The sequence below is a fragment of the Passer montanus genome, unplaced genomic scaffold (genome assembly GCF_014805655.1).
Source record: "Passer montanus isolate IOZ18808 unplaced genomic scaffold, ASM1480565v1 scaffold18, whole genome shotgun sequence".
Classification (NCBI taxonomy): Eukaryota; Metazoa; Chordata; class Aves; order Passeriformes; family Passeridae; genus Passer; species Passer montanus.
The window spans coordinates 19,654,000-19,678,884 of NW_024365381.1; the positions used below are offsets into that span (position 1 = coordinate 19,654,000).

The 24,885-nt window shown below is 40.0% G+C and overlaps 1 protein-coding gene across 4 annotated transcripts in view; it reads right to left on the reverse strand.

The window, feature by feature from the left end:
* Positions 1-1,348: 1,348 nt before the first annotated feature.
* The window catches only part of STON2 (stonin 2), a 70,576-nt gene continuing 47,039 nt past the window's right edge, over positions 1,349-24,885 (reverse strand). For 3 of the 4 annotated variants that reach the window (XM_039705440.1, XM_039705441.1, XM_039705443.1), the window contains 3 exons: positions 13,227-15,062; positions 7,006-7,208; positions 1,349-5,730 (listed from right to left, as the gene is read on the reverse strand). In XM_039705440.1, coding sequence (XP_039561374.1) covers positions 5,647-5,730; positions 7,006-7,208; positions 13,227-15,062 — 2,123 coding nt within the window. In that variant the 3' untranslated portion in view covers positions 1,349-5,646. Of the gene's footprint in view, positions 5,731-7,005; positions 7,209-11,392; positions 11,603-13,226; positions 15,063-24,885 lie in introns of those variants that run through there. The other variant, XM_039705442.1, reaches the window with a different exon arrangement.

Here is a 24,885-nt window from a genome sequence, read left to right on the forward strand (position 1 = left end):
TATTCCAATTACTTTTTTATATACAGCAGTTATTGTTAGGCTTCTGATACTGTGACCAAGATGACAAGAGTTTTTTCTGGGACTGGTACACTTCATGTTTCAGACACATCTGCTGTGACCCACACCTGCACCTAAGGTGAAACAGTGGGCTGCTCCTCCATCTTTTGCTTCATCTCCAGCTGACCTTCAACACTTTCTGTTTTAAAAATTTACCATATCTGGACTAGTCGGGGTGGGCAATCATGTCAACTAAGAGTACTGAAAGAAAACTGTTTTTTTCCTCTCCAGATTGTGCTATCTCCCTCTAGTGATGTCTTTTGTTTGGGTACACATTGCACTGGCACTCTGACCTCCCCATCTCTTGTAGGGTGTTATTTTGGCTTATCTCTAAAGACTACACTGTTACCAAGGAACTTTGAGCTCCTTGGTTTTAAAATTTCTGGTTTTTTTTCTCTAAATCTTTCTTTTAAAAAACATTATGCATATTGGCAAGCTATCAGGGTTAATAAAATCCTACCCTCCCAATTTTATATGTTCATTTCCAAAAGTCACTGAGTATCTGAATTATAGTAAAAAACTCTTAGTACTAACAGCCACTGAATCTTAACTTTCCTTGTTTCTTCTGGCTGACCTGATTTACTCTTAAATAACAAATATGAGGCATCGTACTTTGTGTACCTCCATTTTCTGATACTTTAAAATGATTGACTTACTGTCAATTGTACTGAGCTCAGAGCAATACTCTGAACAGCACTTATGATAAGTATCTGATTTTATTTGACCAAGAGAAGTACCTACCTCTTCAGTCTGATACAAGGAATGCTTTTTGAGAAAAACAACAGACTGAAGTGGGTCTCAGTGACTCTGAGGGAAGTGGAAAGATGTATGAAATGACACACAGCTTACTGAACTTTGAAAGAACACAGAGAATCATAGCAGAGGACTCTATATATTTTAGACCTGATACTTGCTTTGCAAACACGTTCTGATCACAGGAAGATACCACTCTTTTCCTGGTTTTATTGGTCAAAGAAGAGACCACTGAGTGAGGCTTCAATCCTCAATTACTTTGTTTCCAAATGCTGGACCATCTTCCATATTATGTTAGTACTACTTCAAACTGTTATGTGGCTCAGGCTCTAGGCCTGCTCCATTTCCCTTGCAGTCTATTGTTCAAGCTGCCTGATCAAATGAAGTTCTCTCTTTTCTGTATGTAGTCCCTTAACTTCAAATTTATGTTGTCCTTTATACCATTCAAAATATCCTTTTCCTCTTCTGAATTCAAGACCTCTGATTTATCAGAATATACAGCACATACAACTTCAGTTTCACAGTGAAAATGTGGATATGCTGTTTCACCTTAACATTTATTTAAATTTTCATGTAGTTTAAACAAAAACATGACATCCTGTTTCAAGTGATATAAAGAAAAAAAATAAACCACTTCTACGAAGTTAGCCAGTGTACAGACTTACTTATTTTACAAAAAAAGAAGGTAGGAACATGTTACAAAATAATAATTAAACCAATCAGTGTCAATAGTGCAAAGAATAAATTGCAAGTATGAAAGAGAGAGGGAAGGAGGGTAGGACGGATGGGAGGATGGATGGCTGAATGTGTGAGGGGTGGCTGGCTGACTGAACAGAACAGGAACATCAGGAAGAGCTGTGCATGTTATCACACAGAATTTTCTATCGCAGACATGTCATGATGTAGATTTAACTTTAGTGGCAGAAGAGAGTAAGTATTTCATCCATTAAGTGATCTCTGTGTGCTGTAAATTCTTATGGTGATCAGTTCTAGAGATTAATACAGCTATGCACACGAGCTGCTAAGAGTCACTGAAAGAAATTTTTCACCATCTGGAACAAAGGTGACCTATCAAGGACTTGATTAGTGCACCGAAGGGCCAAGGAAATGACCGAGAATTCTATGTAAGCAAAAGGGCAAGCACCTCCAGGCTGAACTTCATACACTTTTCCCACTTGCTTTCATGCTCTTTTGCATGCAATTGCTGTCTGTCTTGGGAGGTGACTGTTCAAGAGGGAGTTTTAGCAGCTACCAAATAATGTGGACAGGTGTTGGACATCCTATCAAGTAACTGTCAGCCAGCAACCCACCAGAGAAGGAACATTATTTCTGCAGTGATAGATCTGACTCCTTCATAGGATGACTAAATTTAAATCTAAATAAAAGAACAAAAATAACATCAGTTTTAGTATTTCTCAGATGAATTAACCCATTTTCTTTTTCTAGCAGAGTGTCTATAGTTAATAAATGTAAGAGACATTAACTAAAATAAGCTCAGCTGCCTTGAGATACTCATCTTTATCCCTTGTGATCAAAGACACTTCATGTTTCTAGGCAAAATTCCATACAATACCTCAAGTCTTACCACAAATATTAAAATCCTAAGGAGAAATAGAAAGAGGACTGAAAGTGGGAATCACTTTAGGGAGTAAACGTATGCTTACCTTGAAGGCACATTTCCTGCATGGAGTGTTTGAGTACTACAAAGCTTTCAAATATACCAAAGGACAGTGACTGCATCTTTCTCAAAAGAAGCAGTAATCTGAAACTAGTCAGAGAGATTTTTCTGCATGATTAAAAAAAAAAAAATCCTCACTACAGGCACTGCTCGTATCTAAATAATTTCTGCTACTTTCAAACTCACAAACTTCTCAGATATTTTTCCTTCAATCAACAGTCTGTTCAAATTACTACTATACTCACACAGGTGAAGAGTATATGTACATAAAGTACATATATGACAGTGTGTAACACTGAAAAATTGGCAGTATTTAATCAATAAAAAACAGTGGAGACCTCAGTAAGGGCACTTAGGATCCCAGTGTTCAAATTATCAATGCTTGTAGTGGTGCTGGACTGAAAAAATAATTCAGTTGAGACACCTGGTCACACCAACAATAGACTTCTTAAAGATTTTGGTTATTAGCACTCTTTTGAAAAATCAAACTACTTAGCCCAGTCCTTAGGAAATAAGATCTTTTGAAATTATGGCTGGGGTATTCATCCTTAACTCTTGATAATTCAGTGGCAGGTACATCTAAAAATCTCTACAGGGATAAGAATGGATTAAAATAGCTTTCATATAAACCAGAAAACTTATCCAGTTTTGCCTGCATAAATTCATGATGACTGGAAGAAATACTTCTGTGTACAACTACACAAGAAAGATGAGAGTCAGGTTTTTCATTTGCTGATTCTGAATTAAAAATAAAAAGTTAGTGATATAGTGGTATAGAAATTAAGTAAATCCATAAAGTTCCAGTATGTTTATCTTTCAGTTACTGGAACATAGAATGTTCTGTGGCACAAGTATGATAGAGGCTGAATAATTTAACAATTCAACAGAAATGGAAAATTATATTCCTTTTATTTTCTCCCCTCTTAAGGCGTATTGTGTTTCCATGAGCTGAGGGGCAATAGTCAAAAAAAAAATCAGACACTGAGCCTGCAGGTCAGAGTAGAAAATCTCCATTTCTTTCACAAAACATTCTCACGTTTCCTCAGTAACATCTCAGCACTGCTTCAGCTTGGGGTTTTCTTTTTCTTTCTTGATGGTGGGATTTCAGAAACTGTACAGTAGGAGCTGCAGTGAAAAGCAGGAAGACCACCCAGAAATTCTTTGACTGCCTTTGAACAGGAGTGAATTTTGTAGAGGAGCTGCCATGCAACTCATCACAGCCAGCCTGTGCCAGAGCTGAGAATCAGTCACAAATTCACCCCTGTGCTCCCAGATATTTCACAACCTATACAAGTTATCATTAATAATATCATAAATTTTAATCCATTGATCTCAACATTCTTAATAAAAGTTAACAGCATTCTTCCATTTACAGAGAGATGTTGCAAATGCTTAGTATTAACTGGTGTGCTCCAAGGAGCATCCTGGGCCCAAAAGGGCTACCTGCAGTGGGGTATTACAGGCTTGTCAGTAAGTCCTACCTATTTACAGTGGTGTACCTGTCTAAGTATGTGTCACTAGGGTGATGCAGGCTTGAAATGTAGGTGCATATAAAAAGGGCATTTAAAAGTTCCCTACAATTTATTTTAAATTCTACCACTTCCAGTTTCAGACTCAATGAAATTAATTTCATTATTTATTTGTGATTTTAACATTGTAGTAATTTTTATGAGAGTCACAGTGAAAGTACTAAATAAAAAGTGTATTAACTTTTTAATATTAAATGTAAAATGAAAAAAAATATAAGAAAGCTTTCATTTTAATTCATTATGATTTTAAATTACATTGCCAAAGTTTTCCAAATGTGTATTTTATAGTCAGTAGTAACCTTTCAAAAGATAAATGATTTAATAAATTACTTTACATTTAACATTACGAGACAAAATATTACACAAGCCATAGAAACAACTAAAATTGGGGACTTTTAACACTGTTTTCTCTGAAAATATGTGTAAATGAGTGATTTATATCTTCTGCACTTTTATTTAGAAAGAGGTTTTAAGACTTGCTATTACTTCCAGCTAAGTGGGGATAAAAATCTCCATGATAGAAGTTTGTTAATTTTTGGAAAGAGATTTTGGGGCCCAGTTAATGGGAGTATTATAAAGATACAAGTTACTTATATTGTAGGTTCAAGACTGAACATGAAAATATTGTGCTGGACAGACTTCTAAGGATTTTCTGGAAAACAAACAACATTTTCTGTTAAAGTAATTGTGTTCTGACATTTTCAATAACCACCCATTTTACCCATCCAAGAAAACATACAAAAACCCCCCAAAACCAAAACTAAACCCCCATGTTTTTCCCTTAAATATCTTTCTAGGCAGGAATGATCTAATCTTAGCAAAGTCCCTCTGGTATCTCCACTATTGTAACACACATTCCCTATTACTAGCAGCCACGACCATGTTCAGTCAAGATACCAGAATGGCTCAGACTACAAAGTAAAAATGTTAAGAAATTGCAGAGGCTTTCTTGTAACTTGTGCAAACCCTGTGAAAACGTGCACAGTGACATGTCATTCAAGGGATGAGACAGGAGGGGCTGCACAGAGGGACAGCTCTGTGATCAGCTGTCCTGTCTGTAGTTCATCTACTTCAACACAGAGATGATTCTCTTGGTTTAAGATGCAGAGTGAGTTGATTCTTCAGAATGATGCTCAGGGTTTTCACTCTGTGGACCATTTCAGAAAGGAGATTTTATATAATTTTTCACTTGACCCTCCCTGAATTTTATTTGGCAGTTCAGAAGGAAGCAATTCAGTCAAAGGCCAAACCAAAAGGCATTGACTCAAAGTACTTAATGTGGGAGGGCAAGATTGTGAGATAAAGGCTGTTTTCTGGTGTGGCTGAGATGGTTGCCAGACCATATTTGAGTGCAGAACCTAAACAGTGAAAAGGCAGAAAAGGCAGGCTTGACTGTACAGCTGTACTTGTTGCAGCAAAAGTCCGTGGATCCCCTCCAAACAAACCCTGACCACATTCTTCTCAAAGTAAGGATCATCAGAAGGAGAAAAAATTATACTCTTCAGAGCATTATTTTAAAAGTAGTAGTCCCTTTTTTTAAAAAAAGAAAAATACCCAACGTCTGCAAGTCCTTTCTTCCAGGTCTGTTAATTTGACCACCCCTCTTGGGACTTGCAGACTGATCTTCCTTTACTGTATAGCACATTCATTGACATCTGCAGTACCTTCTCCCTTCAGATCCTCATTCAAGCTTTTTTTCTGCTCTATTTCAACCTGATAGAAGAAAAAGAGGAAGAAAATTTGTAATGAGAAAGGAAAACAAAAGATTCACAAATCTTCCTCAGTGGTGGTTCTTGTGCTCAGGTGAAGAAACTCTTGGTGACCTGAGAGGGCTGTGAGGAAAAATAGACTGAGGATCAGGGTAAATTGGATTTTATTTACTATACGGATTTCCAATCTAATCTAAGCAGTTCTACAATTCAGCAGTGTCATGAAATAATTTCCAGAAGAGATAATGTCATGCAGAGAACTCACATGACTTTATATTCATTACCATTCCCAGTTGTACTCTGAATATAAGCTCAGAACCAAATCTGCAGACAATAGGTGGCTTTCTATGTGACAGCAGAAAATCAGCCTTAATTATAAATTCTGAGAAGACCAATGTATAAGGCAAAGAGATTTTTTAAATTATCTTGAGTCTGAAGGGACCCATAAGGATCATCAAATCCAACTCCTTGCTTCTTGAAGCAGTGCCTAACACTACTCCAAATCTCAGCACACTCCCTGCTGTGCTCAGGCTCAGAGGTGCTTTGGCCTACAGATACCAATTTGGATGGGACAGGGCCAAGGGGATCTAGGTTTGGGTTCTAAATTTCCACATCTCCAAAAACTCAGGAATAATCCAGTGTTTCAATTCTTAAAAAGAGATACTTAGGGAGATCAAATATTATCTCCAGGGGATTTAAGAAACTACTAAAATATAAGTACAATTACCAGTAAAAATATTTGCCATGAGAATCTTTTCAGAATCTCTTTATCATTGCTCTCAAAGAAGGCAAGGTAGGATGCCAAATTCTCTGCTGAGTATTCAGATAACATGCAAATTACTGAGTTATTTTGGCAGGTATATACATAGTGCACTTTCCTATCTGCTCCTCTCCTTAGGGCAGGCAGAAGAAATAAGTATTTAAGGAGAGAAATACTGTGATTCTTTTGTCTGCAGCAGGACTCCCACGGTAGCACTCCCACTAGGGAAGAGCAGCAAAACTCCCTGTTCAAACTCTCCATATCAGCTAATCTCCAGGAGTTGGCTGTGTGCACACTCTTCCACAGCCAACTGCAAGCAAATTTATTCCATCTTCACTGAGATAATCCACTGCTTATTTGCCATGAACCAATAGCTGCACATGGGTAGCTACTGCACACAGCCTGGCATGAGCCAAATTCCCACCTCCATTGTCCAGGGTATTTTATTTGTCTGCCCACACTTTTCAAGACAATGAAGCATGCAAAGTAACCATGGTGATTAGCACTGCTCAGTTTTACCTTGTAACTGTAGTGTGCTGAATAATTGACCCACTTCCTCACATCGGTCTTGTCCTCGACAGAGATGGACCGAACAGTGGCTTTGGACGCAGAAGTGGTGGGCATGTCAAATTCCACATCTACATAGCGGACAAAACTGGAAGGCACTTCCCGGTCAGAGCCAAGCTCTAGGTGACAGAAAAAGCAGTGAGGATGGCCAGAAGCTGCAAAAAGAGAGTAAACAGTCATGAGAGTTGTGTCAGATGAATCTAAACACAACGCCTAGCAGAAAGCAGCATCATGAAGCTGCAGGAAACTGAGAATCTCCCTTGGCGAATTAGTTCATAGCAATTATCTTACCTGCTTCAGTGTGGCTGAAGTTACCAAAGGAATTAAACAAAATGCAAAAAGGATTGCTAATCACTCTAGTTTGCTTTTACTGGGTGAAAATATAAGAAGTAAATCAAGCACAGTAGGGTGAAAGTATTTGTCCTCTTGACTCCCTCAGTGTCTTTCACATGCTAAGTACATTGTGGCACATCCTTCCGAAATGTTGTGAAACGACAGTAAGGAAAGAAGGAATTTAGAAATATAAATATTTGATGTTTATTTGAAATTGTTATCCCCCTTTTTTTACAGAAGAAAATGTACTGGATAAGGTTAAATAACTTTCTTGTGTTCAAAAAGCAAATTTGTGCAAAGCTTCAGAGTAACCATTTATTCCTCACTGGAACCCATGGCAAGGTGGCTAGCCGTTAAGGATGGCAAGGAAAGGAGGTCATGTTTAGCTCTGCCATATGTAAATAACCCTTATTATTCTTTCTTCTTTGTTTTCCTGGACAGCAGTGATGTTTAAAAATGAAAGCAGGGACTTCTAGTCAAACTAAGCTGGCTTTTTCTCTGACTGCTGCCAACTCCTTAAGCTCTTGAGCAAGTAATTTAATGTCTCTGCCTCAGTTTCTCTATTTGCAAAATGAGGATGAAAACCTTCACAGCCACACAGGGCTTTCTGATTGAAAGGATCCCATTATCTACATATGTGTAAATGAATGTATAAGTAAATTAATGGAATCTTTGTCTGCCTTTATTATAGGCTTTAGGATTCCTGAACACTTGTTCACTAGGAAAGTTCTTCTCCATTCTGGTCAGCAAGGTGTACAGGACAGAGACAACAAGGAATGCAGAGTAAAGAGAACTGGGTGGGGAAAGCCCAGAAGCTCCCACTGGGAAAAGCTGGAATACACCTGCTTAGCCCAAAGTCAGCCTTGTTAAACTGAAGCCTGAAAAGCAAGATGTAGGATTTTGAAGTATGACTTGTCTCAATAGGATGAAATTAGGCAGTCTTTAGAGGGCTTAGCATTGCAACATCCCACTTGACCTCTGAAATAGAACTGGAAAAAAAATTCTACTTGGTGTAAGTCTGGGTAAGAATTTCATCTAGAGTCAGCCTGATATTTCAAAATGGTGTAGCCAAAGTTCCCTAACCACTGGAAGGTTTGTAAAATAATGTGTGTGCAGCAAATCCAGTGAGAGGCTGTGCAGTTCAGCAGAGACTAAGGATATGCAGCACCAGAGCTGGAGACAAGTTATGAATGAATGGGTGCAATTATCAAGCAGATATAGAAGCTCAAGTTCTTGCAAGCATTAAAAATACATCTGCTTTTTATCAGAATTAATTATCCCAAGCAGAGTACTGACTCATTTGCCCTAGTTCTAGAGCAAGTCAGGATCTCTGTTGGACAGCCCTTCCTGGCTTTTCACACATGGACATTCTTTTCCTGGATCAAGAGCTGTGGTACACAGCAGCCCTTCCTGGTGGTCCTGCCCACCACAGGACAGCAGCAGCCCCAGGAGCTCTCAGAGGCATCACCGTGCCCTCCAGCACCACAGTGCTTTTGCTTTTGGCCAGCTCTTGAGCGTGGCTGTGGTGAGCACAGCTATGGTGGCAGCACAGTTCAGGATCTGACACAGGGCCCCTGGGTGACACAGCACTGCTCTCTGGTATTGCATTACGAAGATGCCTAAAACTGGCTCCAAAAATCTGTGTTCAGCACTCAGTACTGGCAACCAATCCCCAGTCTCAGGCTCCCCCATCCTTTCATATCTCTTTCCTCACACTGTACCACTCTCAGCAGACTCCTCATTGTAATCCTTCCTGCTCATCTGCTTTGATATGCTTTTCCTCTCTGGTTTGCTGTGGGTTGCTCCCTCCTTCAGACTGGAGAATTCCAGCAGCCCAGGAGGAGTGGCTCTGTTCCCTGGTGCAAGCCACATCCACAGCTGCAGAACGTTCAGCTTGTGCTGTGACACTCCTGAGCTGGCATGTGCTCAGCTGCTTTTGGGGTGGAAGGTATCCCTGGGAAGTGTTCAGCTGGGCTTGAGCACACTGCAGACCAGGTGCTTTGGAGAGCTGAGCTTTTCAACTCTTCATAATTTCAACTGGACACTTGGTAACACCCCCCCCCACCCAGTTCCATAAAAATTATGAAAGTTACTAATTTAAACCAGCTCAACGTGACAGATAACAAGGTGAACAGATTAAGAAAGCAACTCCTCCACTGAAGCTATTATAAAAGTACCTAGCCCATCAGTGTGTCCTGGGCATGAGGCTCCAACTCTATAGACTGTTCAACAGGCTCATTCAGAGCTCTTTCTCTAATGAACAGGTACCCTTCTTAGTAAAATCAGGAGGAATCAACACACTGCTTTTGTTTTGCACCTCTTGTTTCCTTGAGCTACTACCAGTTTGTTCTGACAATCAAGGATCTGATAATTAATATGCAAGTGTAACTGTGACTGGAGAGAATGTATTCCAAATGACTCATGACACTCCAAATGTCCTACATGTTTGGATTAAAAGATATAATTTACTTCAGAAAGTATTCCAGGCAGCATGCCTGGGATCCACAGCCAAATTAGAGAAAAGTTCAAATCCAGATCCAAGGCTCTGCATAGATGTTACATCCCTGCTTCACACAAAGAGCATGTTCCCATGATAAAAGACTGTTTGGATGTTACCCTAGTATTCTGCTGGTGGATTTAAAAAAAAAAAACAAAACAACAAAAAAGAACATGTGAAGCCCAGCCAGCAACTGGAGCTGTAAATAGCCTGCAAACACGCATTCTTCATCAACTCTTTTGTTCATATTAATTTTAAATGTCACAGGCAATAAAGTTTACCAAGCTGTAAAAATGGACAAATATTTGCTATTTGGATTTCAGCAATGTGTTCAGTAGAATCCAGTCCCATTTTTTTTCCTTAGGTCAAATCATAGTCAGAGTACGGACTGTCCTTCACTTGTCACATGCTTTCCAGTGTTCAGTGAAAAGCAGATACTTTGGCTACAAAATAATACAGACAGTGCTGATAACACTGTCTCCTAGAGTGAAAGTGCAAAGGGCTCCATCCCATTAGAAAGCACAGAAAGAAAAGATTTGGATAAGAGGGCAAAGCTGCTTAAAAAATTCTTAACGATCTGGGAGCTTTGGATGCTACAGTCTGCATACAAGCAGTGAGTTATGGCAGGGACACTTTCTCCTGGGAATGGCAGGTTTGGGGGTCATGTTCCTCACCTCTGCACAGAGACTGCACCAGTCCACATTCAGGGAATGGAGTGAAGCACAGGAGGTCCAGCTGACCATCTGGAAACCTCTGGAGTTCTGGGATTGTGTTTGCAAGGGACTGTGTGTCAGAGCACACACTGTGCATGAACAGAAAGTCCCAAAATGTGTGCCTACATATGTACTCCTGTGAGTATGTCTGGCAGACAGGCACATGTGCTGGAGCACACATGTAATGCACATGCCAAAGTGGTGTGGACGCATTGTGTGGCCTCTGGAGGCAGGTGGAGCTGCAGGCTGAGGCCACCTGCAGCACTTCCCTCAGTTCCAATGTCAGGAACTTCTCCCCTGCTCTGGAGTCCCAGGCATCAAAGCAGTTCAATAGCAGGCCAGATATTTATGGAAGATCCAGAGTGCACTTAGGGGTGAGTTACAGGTATCACAGTAAGAGAGCATAAAGTGTGGGTCAGTGGACTCATAGTTTGTTTTTGGTGCTTGAGAACTGCATCATTTATGACAACTTTGCAAATACATGAAGTTGAGTTATTATATGACTGTGGATGGGGCTGGATACAGCCAAACGTGCACAAGGCTGGTAGTTAGATCCCACATGACTATCAGTTGGACAAAAGCATATGTTGTCCATCAGGCAAATCTAAGAAGGAGTGGGAATGAATCCTTCTGAGTGCCACTTAATATACCTCTTTGTTTGCCATATACTTTGAGAAAGGAGAACCACGGGATGAAGTACCACCAATAAACAGAAATAGTCCCTGAAGGGCAAGGTCAGATTTAAACTACTTGGCCTGCCCTGTCATCACTTTGGGATTCCCTCCCTCTCACATACCTCATGTGTCTTGGCCAAGACAGTGCTTCCAAGGCTCTTCCTTTCCCTGAAATAACATCTGATCTGACCGGAGGGGTGAGGACACTCTCTTCCTCTCAGGATGTAAACAAATACCAACTGCCCTGCGTTTTGCATGATGACACTGATGGATAGATGCTCTGTGGCAGGGGTCCAACAGCAGCAACAAATCTGTAATGTATTTCCTTCCCCCTGTCACAGTGTATATACAATAAAGAGTCACAATGGGAAAGAAGGAAACAAGAGGCACAGATCAGTATCTCCCTCAGGGTAGCAATGAGTAAGGCAGCATCACCTTGCAGGAGGCAGTAGAAACAGGGCCTCTTCTCCTGGTTTGCTACTGGCATGTTCTGTGATTGTGTTAAAGTCTGGGGGCTTTGATTTCCTCAGCTGTGATGTCTGTATGGTACACTGAGATCTTTGGAGAGAAGATAGCACAGAAGGCCCAATTTCACAGCATCTCATTCCCAGAGCTTGTGCAGATGGCATATTGAGATTTTCCTCACAAGCATGTTACTGCTCATAAACAGCCTGCGGTGAATTTTTCATTCCTGTACTTCTCTTAAGTTTCCAAGCTCTGTCTTCTTCCACCTCAGTCTACAGGAAACCTGGAGCCTTCCCTTTTGTTAATGATATCCTTCCAAATTTGTAACCTGTGGTGTAAACTAGTTTCCTTGGGGTGAAATGTGACCCAAAAGATTAGGACACTTGGATCACTGTTTTACTGACACTACAACTCAAACTCAGGAAAAGCATATAGAGAGTGTCAAATCTGGTACCACAATGAACTTTCCTTCAGGGAACACTGAAACCCTCCCAGTGACCCAGATGCATTACTACAGCATTAATACTGAAAAGTCCATCACATTTGTAAAATCCTAGATCAGATAGGTCAAGAAGTTCTACTTGAATTCTTTCACTACAAATAAGAATAAACCTGAATTGTCCAGCTTTATTGTGCACCATGGACGACAGGCAGCAAATAGAATGACTAGCAGAAATGGCCAAAGGCAACAGTAGCTTGCCTACATAATTTTCATGTTTAATTACAACCATGTTACCAGAAATACAAAGAGTTGGGATAGAAATACAAAATGGGTTTCCTGGTGGTATTCTCTCTTCAGGTTTAAGCTGTAATTCCCTGATGCACTGATTACAGAAACATAGCCACAAAATGGTGTTTGGAAATGTCTATTTTTTTAAAATGGTTGAGCAATGTCTTCTGTTCTCTTACAATTCTCATTTCAGATAATTCAGAGGCATTAATTGTGGCATATGCACTGAAATATGTAGCACAGGCCCAGTATGCTTGGAAAAGATATCACATGTGCTGGAGCTACAGTAATATATCTGATCCTGTCATTCAGTCCATAGCACAGAATCTTGCTTTTGCAAGTTACATGAAAAAGCCCTGCTTCAAATAACAGTATAGAGCACACAGATACTTGATGCCTAGGTTTCATAATCACAGAACCATTTAGTGGAAAATATCTTTAGGATTATCAAGTCCAACCATTAACCTAGCATGAATCTGGTCTACCACTAAACCATCTCCCTAAGTACCACCTCTTTTAAATACCTCCAAGCAGAGACAGAACACATATTTTTGCATCTAGGAAACCTAAAATTGTTTTTATCATTAGCTATATCTGTAGTATATGTAAAACTATTAAAATGAAGGGTCAGACAAATACTTCATGCAACTAACTTATGCAGAGGATGATATATCTCTCACCATTTAAACTCAGTATTTCCTATCTTTCAAAATATATAGCTCATTTATTTTATTCCTGCAGAGATGGTATATGCCACTCACCTGAGTTTTTGTCAGGCAGTCGGTTTATCCTCCATACGATGGAATTAAAGGCATGCTCGTATTTGGCAGTTCCTAAAGTTACTCTCATTACTGGCTCAGAACCAGACAGACTGGTTGATCCAAAAGTGGCTCCCTTGTTCACCTTGGCTTTCAAAGATTTCTCCCCCAGGACACTCTCCCTGCGGAAGTTCTTCACCCACTCACTTGGTACGGGGTAGCGGATCATCACGTTTTCACAAGGGACCTGAGTTAAAGGGTCATGGTTGGAAGAGAACCCCGTGGACATCATCAGCCAGCTCTGCACCTCCACCTCAGCACCATTGATGCTGGCAGCTGTCCTCAGAGTAAAAGGCAAAGTTTTCTCAGCAAAGACAGTCCTGAATCTCATCAGTTCAAACCGACAGGCATCCAAGGGGTTGAACAGGATAATACGGGAGTTATTAAACACATCCTCATCCACACATGAATGGAAGCGGCAGCTGTATAATTTAATCCACTTAGTGGTAGTAGTGGGCATAATATCCTGCCTTGCAACTATTTCATTCCCTTTGATCAGGATATCATTAAGGCCCAGTCTGCATTCTGCCAGGCCAGAAAGGAAGCTGAGGACATAGATATGAGTCAGCACACTGTGCTGGAGAATCACACTATCTCCCTTGGCCAAGATGCCATGAAACTCATCCCTGACATCCACAGTGATTTCTTCTTCTTGATAATTCAGTCCCACTGTGCTCAGATCTGTTGATGAAGCTGGCAAGTTCATCAGCGTGTCTTGCACAGCAGTGATGAAGCTAAGGAAGTCTTCATAATCTGTAGTCCCAAGCTTGATAATTTGCTCTCTCTCTGCAGTGTGTGCAATGGCTGGCTTAGGCTGATACTTCTTTTTCTCCTTGTATGTCGTGCGATCCAACCTCACGCTGTGTATCCTTCCATTCTCATCGTAGTTCTGCAGCTTGCGCTCTGAAATCTCATGATTGATTTCAAGTTTGAGCTCCCGAAAAGGCTTCTCTAGTCCCTTCTCATAAAAAAGCTGTATACATCCACTGTTAGTCAGCTTGACATATATTGGTCCCCAGTGCCTGGATGACATAATGTTCTTCTTCTCTGGGATCCTCAGCATCATTGGCCATCCATCCTTTGGCTGAGCTGGTGCCAGGTTAAATAAAGCTGCATCCAGATCATATGGCATCATGGGGTCATCATCAGGCAAGGTAGGACAGCTCACACCATCTGGGTCTCCAATGTGGAGCTGTTTGAGCTGCTCTACAGCATCTGTGTGGGTTACAGTCTTGTTTGCCTCATGGAAACTGACAGTATCAGCCTCTTGATGGAGAATAATGAGAGAGTCTCTTTGGCTTTTGCCTGGAGCACTGGAGACAGAAGAGCTTTTGGAACGCCTCTCTTGCTCCTCAAAGAATGAGCTGAATGGATTGATCGGTGAGGGCTGGACATCTCGAAGAGATTCATCCAGAAAGGGATTAGTAGCACTCCACGGTGGTGTTTCAACAGAAGGCAACTTGGTTAAAGAGGAGAGATCTAGTTTTTGAATTTTGGAGAGGTCTCCCAATGTGCTTTTAGGACGTTCTCTTTTCTTTAAAGATGTAGTGAGATTAAAGTTAACATCTGGAGCCTGTGTTTCTGCTGGTGGGGTATCTGTTTTCAAGGGAGAAAGGCTCTGTGGTGCAAAACTGACTTCATTGTCATCAAAAGTCACCCAGCTGGGAAAACGAACTGTGGTTGGGGTAGATGAATGGCCATTCATGGAGGTGTTGTTCAGCTGCCAGTTGACAGCCTCCATATCTATCTCTTCATCTTCTTGGAGAGACGAGGAGTTGTCTTTAAAAAAAGAGGGGAGGGGAGGAAATTTCAGCTAATTATTCTGGAGTTACCTAGTTCTCTCCTCAAAAAACCCCTCAAAGTCTGCATGCTCAAGGGAGGCCTATTCATATATTGGGCGAGAATAACATAGTGAAAAGACTTGGCTAAAATTCTGAGGATCTGACAATAATTAATTAAAAGATACACAGTTGAACACAGAAAAGGAATCCAGAAAGAAATATTAAAGGAATGACAGCAATGATTGTACTGATCTCATCCGAACTTAATGACCTAAAGGAGAAACCACATCATGGTTATTTTTTAAAACTTCCCTCTTTAAATTTTCAGGATGCATTTCTTCTCTACAGTTATCTTCTGTTATTTGCCTGGAATGTTTCCTCAGTCTTGCTACAATTTTCCTCCCTTTTCTGTCCCTGTACCCTTTGCTTCAGAGAATAATCCAGTATGAAGAGGAATGAATATTGCAGAAGAGCACATCTGTAATCTGTCCCCATGTACTTGTCTGTGCATTTGCCATTACCACAAAAGCACATGGGGTATGGTGACAGCACTACAAAAGGTGTCCAGGTGTGATTTTTCCCCAGGATGTGTTCAGCAAAGAGACTCTTTGTGGTACCCAGTGTGCAAGAGTCTGACAGTCCTTGGATGTCTCTGAAACATCTCTTGGCAAAGAGATCTAGGGATATAGGTTAGGATAAGGAAAAACATGGTTTTGACTTGTATTGTGGAAGCTGTCCTCATCCTCTCTCAGGACAGGGCACATTTGAATGCTATTTTCTTAGTCTTAGGCTCTGCCAAGACACTTCCTAGAAAACTGTATCACAGTGCACTATTTCAGTCCCAACTCTTGCCAGGATAAGAAGCAGTAATTGGAAGTAATAAGAAGTTTTCCAAAATGAGTACAAATTCTCAGAGTTAAGAAATTTAATTATTTTCTTCCCATTTTCTTCCTACTGAGCTAATGAATCAGAATGCCATGAAAAATGAGCAGTCAGCATGAAATTATACTCTGTAGCTGCACCATGTTTGCTCTACATGATACAGCAGTGCTAGCATTTGTGTTTTTTGCTTCTCCCAGACATCCCATATTTTACACAAGTCACTGTTCTTCAGTACAAGCAAGAAGTAAATGTAAAATGTAGCCCTGTGGTATAGCTGTACACCTGTGATTTGAGCATAATTTACAGCAACAACACCACCAAACTATTTTAAGTCATTATTTAAATTGCCACCAGTTCCCAAAAAAGATGAGCTTGATTTCCATTCTGCCTCAACCATAACTGGAAATTTGAATTTTTATTTCAGCTACCATTTAGAATATGAAATAGGGAATAATCATGCTAGCTGAAGTGCTGCCACGAGCTCATCATAATGTCTTGGCTAACTTGATATTCTGGCCCTCTCATTCCAGCAACAGACAAAATACATCAACCAAGTTCTAAGGGTTATTACAATTGAGAATTTTATACGAAGGTGAATGATACCAATTTATTTTTCAAGCCACAGCAATACAAAGTGATAACAAGGACAGCTTTTACAGACTATCCATGCACTGCAAAGTGTCTATTAAAAGAAGTGCCATTGCCTCAGTTTCTCAGATTTTCTTCTCTACCCTGCTATCTCACTCCCAGCTTTGCACAGTGCCTGTCTGTAGCCCCTGCTACTGGTCACACCACAAGGTGCAGTGGTGGATTCCTTATCTGCTAAGTATTGCCACAAGCCCCAAAACAGATCTGGGGAGAGGAAACAACAACCCAACTGACTATTATCCACAATCACACCCTGAGTGAGAAAGTAATAAAGAACCCACAAAGAATAATCTGATATTGTTCTGATCCTCAGTCCACACCAATATGTTGCCTATGCTGTCTCACAACTTTCCAGGACTTTGGTCATCCAGCATGTAGCACCATGAAGCAAAGGTTTTATGGTATTTTCAGGAAAACATTGCTTGTTTCTTTTAGGACTTCTAAATTTCCAATGTTTATAAGATCTGGGATGCTTAAGAGCAGACGACCTCTACTCTGCTTGCAATTTTAATTTCCTTGTGACAAGGAAAGAAAGCTTTGGTTCTCTTTAATGTATAATCTTTTCATTTTTCTATGTGGCTAAACCTTGACTACTTTGGCCAAAAACATCAGGTAGTATTATGTTACTTGTGCTGGGGGAAAGGCAGCCACCCAACTGCTAAAGCGCATTGATACTGCAAAGTGTTTGTGATCAAAACTGTGCCATGGAAGTAGGAAAAAGATCTGAAGGAATTACAAACCTTTCAAAATAGAAAGGCCGATAATGGCTTTTAGAATCAGATCTGAGCAAATGCCTGAAATTTCAAATTTCTGAGTACTCATCTATTTTGCCACTTGTGAGAAATTAGCTCAGAGCTTCATGGCGTGACTGTTCCTGTTACCTGAATATATTCATTTATGTATAATTCAGATAGCCCTTTGAACTTTAGTCTGTAGTAAAGACATACCCTTAACATGTCACACCTTCCAAAGGGGTCCTCACTTCCCTGATGTGGTCCATGCCAGTCCCTCAGACAAAGCAAGCACTGCTAAGATTTCTGTTGGCATAGCTGGATCTCTTTTAGGTCTCTTTACATGAAGTCCACCAGACTTGGTCTTCAAAGATCAGCCAGGTCATGAGGATGCCAGCAACAAAACTTGTGGCGTCTGTATAAGCAATTATAGAAAAGCAGAAAATGCAGATAGACAGAATCTGGAAGAAATCAAGGACCAGGCTGCTGTGCAGTTATGTCTCCATGACAGAGGTCATACTTCCACAGAGTTTTCATGACATCCATATCTGGTAATTTTCTTGCTTTTCCACATCCAAGTCAATACAACTGAGTCTGTGCACATTTTTTGAAGCAGTCTGTCATGTTTCTGATCTTACCAAGAGAGATGGTGTAATTTAAAAGATGTGAGTGAGTGGGCCATCACTTTGAAGTGACACAACTGAACTCCTATTTGCAACCTTGACACCAACCTCATATGTGACTCTGGGAAAACATCACTATCATATCACATCACAGTTTCTAGTTCTCTTCCCACTCTTTTCTAATTTCTGACTATAGAAGTGTTATATGTGGAACACTGTTCCTCTGTACCTCAGTATCCAGTACATTTCTAGGGCTCTCCAGAACACAGTGTAAGTGGGTAAATGCCACAGAAGTGCATATAAACGTATAAACTGATTAATTAATAATAACAATTAATTATTATTAATTAATAATAGCTCTATTGCATCTATACACTTGAAAATACTTTCAAGTTTAGTACAAGCTATGAAGCCAGGCCTGTTCTTGTCAGCTTTCCTTTTATCACAGCTCTGTTAATGGCTGAAGGTCAAATCTGTAACTGCTGCAGACAGCAACATAAGCATACGGTACGAAAGTGCACAGAAACTAGATACAAGGGTATACAGCTCAAAGCACGGAAGACTTTTTGTCAACAGGAGGGTACTACCAGCTTATTTTGCATGGAAGAAATCCCTCTGAGTACAGCAGTTATTACAGCTGTATGCCTCCTATGTACCTTTGCTATCAATTAGTGTGTGGTAACATTAAGAAACGTCCTCTCACAACCTTGCAGGACACCTTCTTCCCATGAGCTTCAAAACAGATGTTGGAGACAGAAGAAGAGGCATCCACCTTGCCTCTTTTCAAGATTACAGAGGACAGCTGGAAAATCCCAAACCTCTTGATCACCAACATGCAACAGGTTGCAAGATAGACTTGTAAGCATTCCTCAGACTTTTGAGTGTCTCTGCAAGTTCTGGCATGTAGAAGAGGTCACTGCTCACATCGGCCATGCCCTCTACTCTTGCTACTGAACACACCACATGCAAAAATTTAACAGCAATTTAGTTCTCCAACATGTTAATTGTCAGTACAAAAGTTAGGCTTTACGGCACAGCTAAGAGACATTTCAAAACCACCACAGACTATATAAGCAGCAAGAGAAGGTGCAGGATGAAAGATGGAAGTCACAGATCTGATCTCTGTAGTTTCCTCTTACTCATTCTCCTCCCACTTGACTGACTTCTCAGGTCATGTTGAATGGATTCATCCTCAGGCAACTTTCCATTCATAATACTCTGCTAAATCACAACATCTCTTTGAACACAATTGTCTAAATTTAGGCCACATAAATCTGGACTGCTTAAACCTTGTTGCATCCCAAACTTTATACTACAGTAGTACTACACAGACTGTTCCCAGCAGTGGCTTAGTGACTACTTAAATACAGTGCCTGATGCTTGGTTAACCATTGCAAATTCATCATAAGTCCTAAAAGAAGTTTAATTGTCAAAAGAAGTTATATCATCTGAAGCTACAAAGAAGTTAAATCATCTGAAGCTACAAAGAAGTTATAGTTATATCATCTGAAGCTACAAAGAAGTTATGTGATGGAGCTTTGAGATCTCTTTAAAACACAATGAATATCATCTAGATTCAATTAATTTATCCCCATGAGTCTCTATAAGAACTGCTATATTTCATTTTAAATGTAAGCCATCATGCAGATACTAAACTGAAGATGAAATACCAGAAAATGAAGACTCAGCCCTCACAGATAGGTTGCAGCAGCCCTCATACTGCAAGAAAACTGTTGAAAAGGACAGTCCTCTACATATACTATCTCAAAGGACCGTAGAAGTTTTTGTTGACTTTGTCCATTGATGTTTTGACTTTTTCTAACAATTATCTCTCTGCACAGAAGTCTGTGTTTATGGCAAGGAAGAACTACTGTATTCCAGGCATTTGTGCTTACAGCGCTTCACTGCCCGGAATTATTTGCCTGGTGTCCCCTCCACTCACAGCACCCCTGGCTGCTTGGAGAAGGAAAAGAGCATCTTCCCAACAAACAAGACTGAACTAACCATTAAGACACTGGTTTCATACTACCAGAACAGCAGTACTTGCAGCTGTTAAGTCTCATTGCACTATGCAGGAAGCTATCAATCACTTTCCTCTTCTCTATCTTTATTCAGCTGGAGAAACTAATTAATTCAATCAGAGCCCTTTCACTCTTCCTTGAATAAAGAAAATGTTCAAGATAACAAAATTAGTTTGCAACGTAGAACTTTCTTGAGTGATTTAATTTTAAAATACTCAGTATTTTTATTGTGTTATGTTTATTGAGTAGTTAAAACTCTGGTTCATAAAAAAAATTCTGTACCACCAGCATGTCAGATATGGTATGGAATAACTGAAAAAATATTTCAGCAATTCATAGTCTATGTACAGTGAATTCCCCTTTCTCTTGTACAGATCTTGGCTGCAACCACAGTTTTTATAGAAGTTCCTTACATGTTCTGCAGTCTGTATTTTGCAGTGCTCTAAGAAATCAGAATGTGTCGGGCTAGTCTTAAGACAAAACCAAACATCTGTAACACATTGTGCACAAAATTGATAAATTAGATTTGTGCAGAAAATATCCATATTCAGAAAATGCTCTTTCCAGATCTACTGCTTAGTTTTTAGCCTGTAAACACTTAGAAGTAGTGTACTAATATTCCTAGACAGAATTACAGTCAAGAACAAGCACACAGCCTATCCAAAAATCACCAGAAATTGCAGCAAAGAGAGATACATAGCTTTGAAAATGTATGTGTCTGTGTCTCCAATTCATACCAATTTATCATTTGAACAGTAGACTCCAAATTCATGTAACTAACTCCAAGTTCATGCAAGTAATGAACAAGGCTGTTAGTGTCTTGAATAAACTGTTACATCTTTACATCAGGCAGGAATTACATGTTAGAGGCAGTTACTTTTAAAGGGAATAAAATTCTCCTAGTCATAGCTAGAAAACATTTCACACTCCAGTAAAAGCATTGCTTATCACTTAAACATAGCTTGCTTTGTTGCTTTTTTTTTTTCAGTAAGTATGGCTAGTCTAAAAAGAAATTGAAGTAAACACTTTTTGTTCTCTTTATATACTTAAAAGAGTGGAGTTCTTCTCTTGTGTAACACAATGGTAGTGAATGGGTCCCAGAACTACTATAGAAAGAGACTTTTTGATTTAGCCCATTTGAGAGCCACAGATAGGATCAGTTCATGTGTTTCCATTAGCTGGCCAGAAGGTGGTACATTAACACTGATATAATTGGAAGAAGTGTTCAAGATTTTTACAAGATTTCGACAACAATATGCCTGTTCGAAGAATTCACATGCTACATGTGACATAATACTATTTGTTTTTAACTAGAGCCAAGTTGTGAACAGATCTCATCTAAGTGGTGGAGAAAAGATTAAAACCTCCTTCTTCTACCTGAGAACTTATTTCTATTAAACAAACAGGTATATTAATAAAGTAATTGTCTTAGCAAGTAAGCATACCTACAAGATTCATTACAAAGCACCTTCATTTCTATCCCTGAAAACATGGCACAGATATGACACATATTTTTCCACTATGTCATCTAACTGTGTTCTCAGCAAGGTGTGCTCAGCCCAGAGATTATCAAGACAGCGACTACACCCCAGACTTAGTCACTGCTACTGCCATTGCTACGTCTACTGGGAGTGCCATTACACGCCCATTTTGGGGAGGCAAGGCAAAGCCTGGGTGTGAAGGGACAGAGCAGAGCTGGGAAACATCAAATGAGCCTGTTTCAGCAGAGAGATCAATAAGAGAATGAGAGAGTCTCTGCAGAAGAATGAATCACACTACTTCATCTTTCATCGAAAATGAGAACAAGGAGCAAAGGAGAAGAACAAGGCATGCACAACATTTTTAAAAAGCAGGTCCTTTACAGGTACTTTGGCAAAGATAAATGAAGACAGTTTTCCTCAATGTACTTTGGACTTTGTTTCTCTCCATAGATGTCTGCCTCCCTTGCTGATTTTAATCCACAGTACATACAACATATCCTTCAATAGTGGAACTGCCACTGAGATGAGACTATTGACCTCATGAAGAAATTAGAGTTCTAATTCTGATTCGAGTTCTAAGATTCTAATTAGAAATTACAATAAGAGAAAAGAAATGTGTCTGCAAGCCCAGGATGCTTAATGAAATTGGTATCTAGCAAGCAGAATACATCTGCAGCCAGCCCTATAAGTGCAAAGACAATCCTACTCCATCTTGGAGGAGATGATGCTTCCATCCATTGAACAAGCTCTATGTTGCAAGAGGCAATCACTTAAATCTCTCATACACAGACAATATGTTACTTCATTATGCCATAACTTTTCAAGCAATATATGGTGGACCAGTAACAAAATACAAAGGTTTGTAGACCTTGTCAGATTTGTCTAGGTACCTGAGGTAATACCACATGGAACAAGCCTGTTATTTGCAGTGCCAGACTACAGGTGGAAATGTGCCAGCTACTGCATCCACTCAGAATCTGGGGTCCCACTGAGGAGCATAACCTTTGATATAGCAAAGCAACACACTATGGTCTCATGCCTTGAGTTATGGATTCAAACGGCTGCTGCAGTACTGCAGAGGCATGGGGTCTGGCCCTGCTGAATAAATGTGAGAGATGTTCCCATAGCTATAGGAAAATCCAAGGCAGGAGACCATCACTGGCCGAACCACTCTGGGTTTGCTATTGCCAGTAGTTCAGAAACTGTACTGGTAGTGACCACGAATGGTAACATCAGCTGGTGACAACTTGGTAGTCAATGCAATATAACTGGTTCTCTGATTCCTAGGTGGACACTTCATGCATGGCTGAAACCAGTGCCACCCCAACCATCTGCTCAGTCTTGTGCTGATCCTTTAGCAAAATAAGACAAGTCAATACACAGGGATGTTGAACAAGCCTATACCACTGCTCAACCCACTGCTTACAGAAATAAACACTGCATATCATTTAGAGAGAGAGAAGATATTTTACATCTTCAAATGCACTACTGCAAACACTTCTGGCTCCTCACAACATTTAAAAATAGTAGCATTAACTTCCTCATTCCTGTGCCCAAGGCATTTCCCAGGATCAAGTTTTATATCATATCAAGTCAGCAGCTCACATCCTGTCTGCCAGAAACGTCTGCATATCTCAGGTCATGCGGTCAAAAGGTAATCTCATATTTATACACTACCTTCACTCTGAGCAATATCAAAATTATTTACAAGTTATCTTACTGCTGACATTTAAAACAAACCCAAAGACCCATTTAGAAATTTCTAATGTAAAATTCCATGGAAACTTCAATTTCAGTTATGTATTTTAATAATTTAGTTACCTGGTGAACTGTGGAGACAAATGTGTTTCATAGACAATACAGCTGATCCATAGCTATAAATTACAGAAGATAGCAGTGCTCAACTTTTGCCTAATGCTAATACTTTTCACCCCTGTATCTTGTTATGCAAACATTTTCTGTTTAAAATGCAGAGAAGGCCATGTAACTGCATGAGAGTAGCCAGTTTTGCCAGTTCTTCTTTCCTAGGAGCATATGTGAGCCCCAGGCTACAGGGAAGTTTTATGAGCTAACAGGTGAGGTGCTCATTGCAAAGTTGAGAAGAGTTGTAACAAAGCCATGTGTATCTGAATTTGGTTTTTTATTTAATTTTTGGGGTATTTCTGATACATAACACGAAGGACTGAAGGTAACTGGCTGGAAATAGTGTGAGAAAACAGAAAGTACATGATCTACATGCAATGCCTGACCCACATAGATATCACTAAGATGCACCTGCCAGCTCAACACCCGCACCCTCAATAAAAAAATAGTAATTAAAGGTGCCTAAGAAGCAGGATGATGCAAAGGATATGACACAGAAATGGGCTGCAAATGTCTTAGGTGCTAATCTGAACCATGTGACTATTTAAGTGACCATCAGCTAGCAATTTATGGCCTCTGCTCCACAAGTTTTCTCTCTGTAGCAAAAAAAAAAAACCAAACTCCTGATGTAATGGGAAGTATTAATGGTTGTTGTCATGTGTATTTAATAAATAGACTATCATAAGTCATGTGAAAGCCTGTGGGTTTTCTAGGAACCATACAGCATAAAGGGAATAAGCAAGGAAGCTCCTGTAGGGAATAAAACAATTGTAGACAGTAGAAGCTGTGACCCTTGGCTGAGCAAAACTTAACTGATGTGTGTGTGTCAAGGTACTTCTTTGTGCACTGGCCATTGCAAGCAAGTGTATCTGGATGAAAACAAAGAGAAAGTGGAGAGACTGGAGTAAACAGCTAAGGCTTACATACTAGACTGGCTGTGAACTGCAAGGAGAAATGCTGGACTTTTGCTTCATCCTGTTTGCTCCTTCCATAGGCTGAGAAACAGCATACTGTCCACATTATTTACAGGCAAGGAGGATTCTACCAAAAAATACTGGAGACAAGTGAAAAAGGCTCACCAAGACCTTGAAAAGCAAATGCTTGCAACAACAGATTGTGAAACATGCTTCTTACAGTGAGATAGATAGGCACCACTTTATTTGGTTATTGTTCTGTTATTGTCTTCAACATTCATATTGGGCTATTGCTAAGGTGGTTGCAGGGTTGAGTCAGGATGCTGCATTGCTGGTTTTCACCTCTTGAGGTCTTTAAAGATGTGTTTTGGATGAGAGACAGAACACAGTAGGAAGAAATATTCCCACTATTGGTAACCAAACTCCAGCCTCCTTTACAGGGACACTGATCTCAGTTTTTGCACATCCAAAAAAAAAGTGATGCTACAGGAGTTGTCTTGGAGAACGTTATGAAAAGCATGGCTGCGCTGTCAGAGTTTGTGCTTGCCCTGCCAGTCTGATGAGCACAACCTACCACCAACAACTTCAGCCAACTCTGGAAAATAACAGAGTTGACCCAGCTCACCCATTGTACACATATAACAAAAGGACTCCCAAA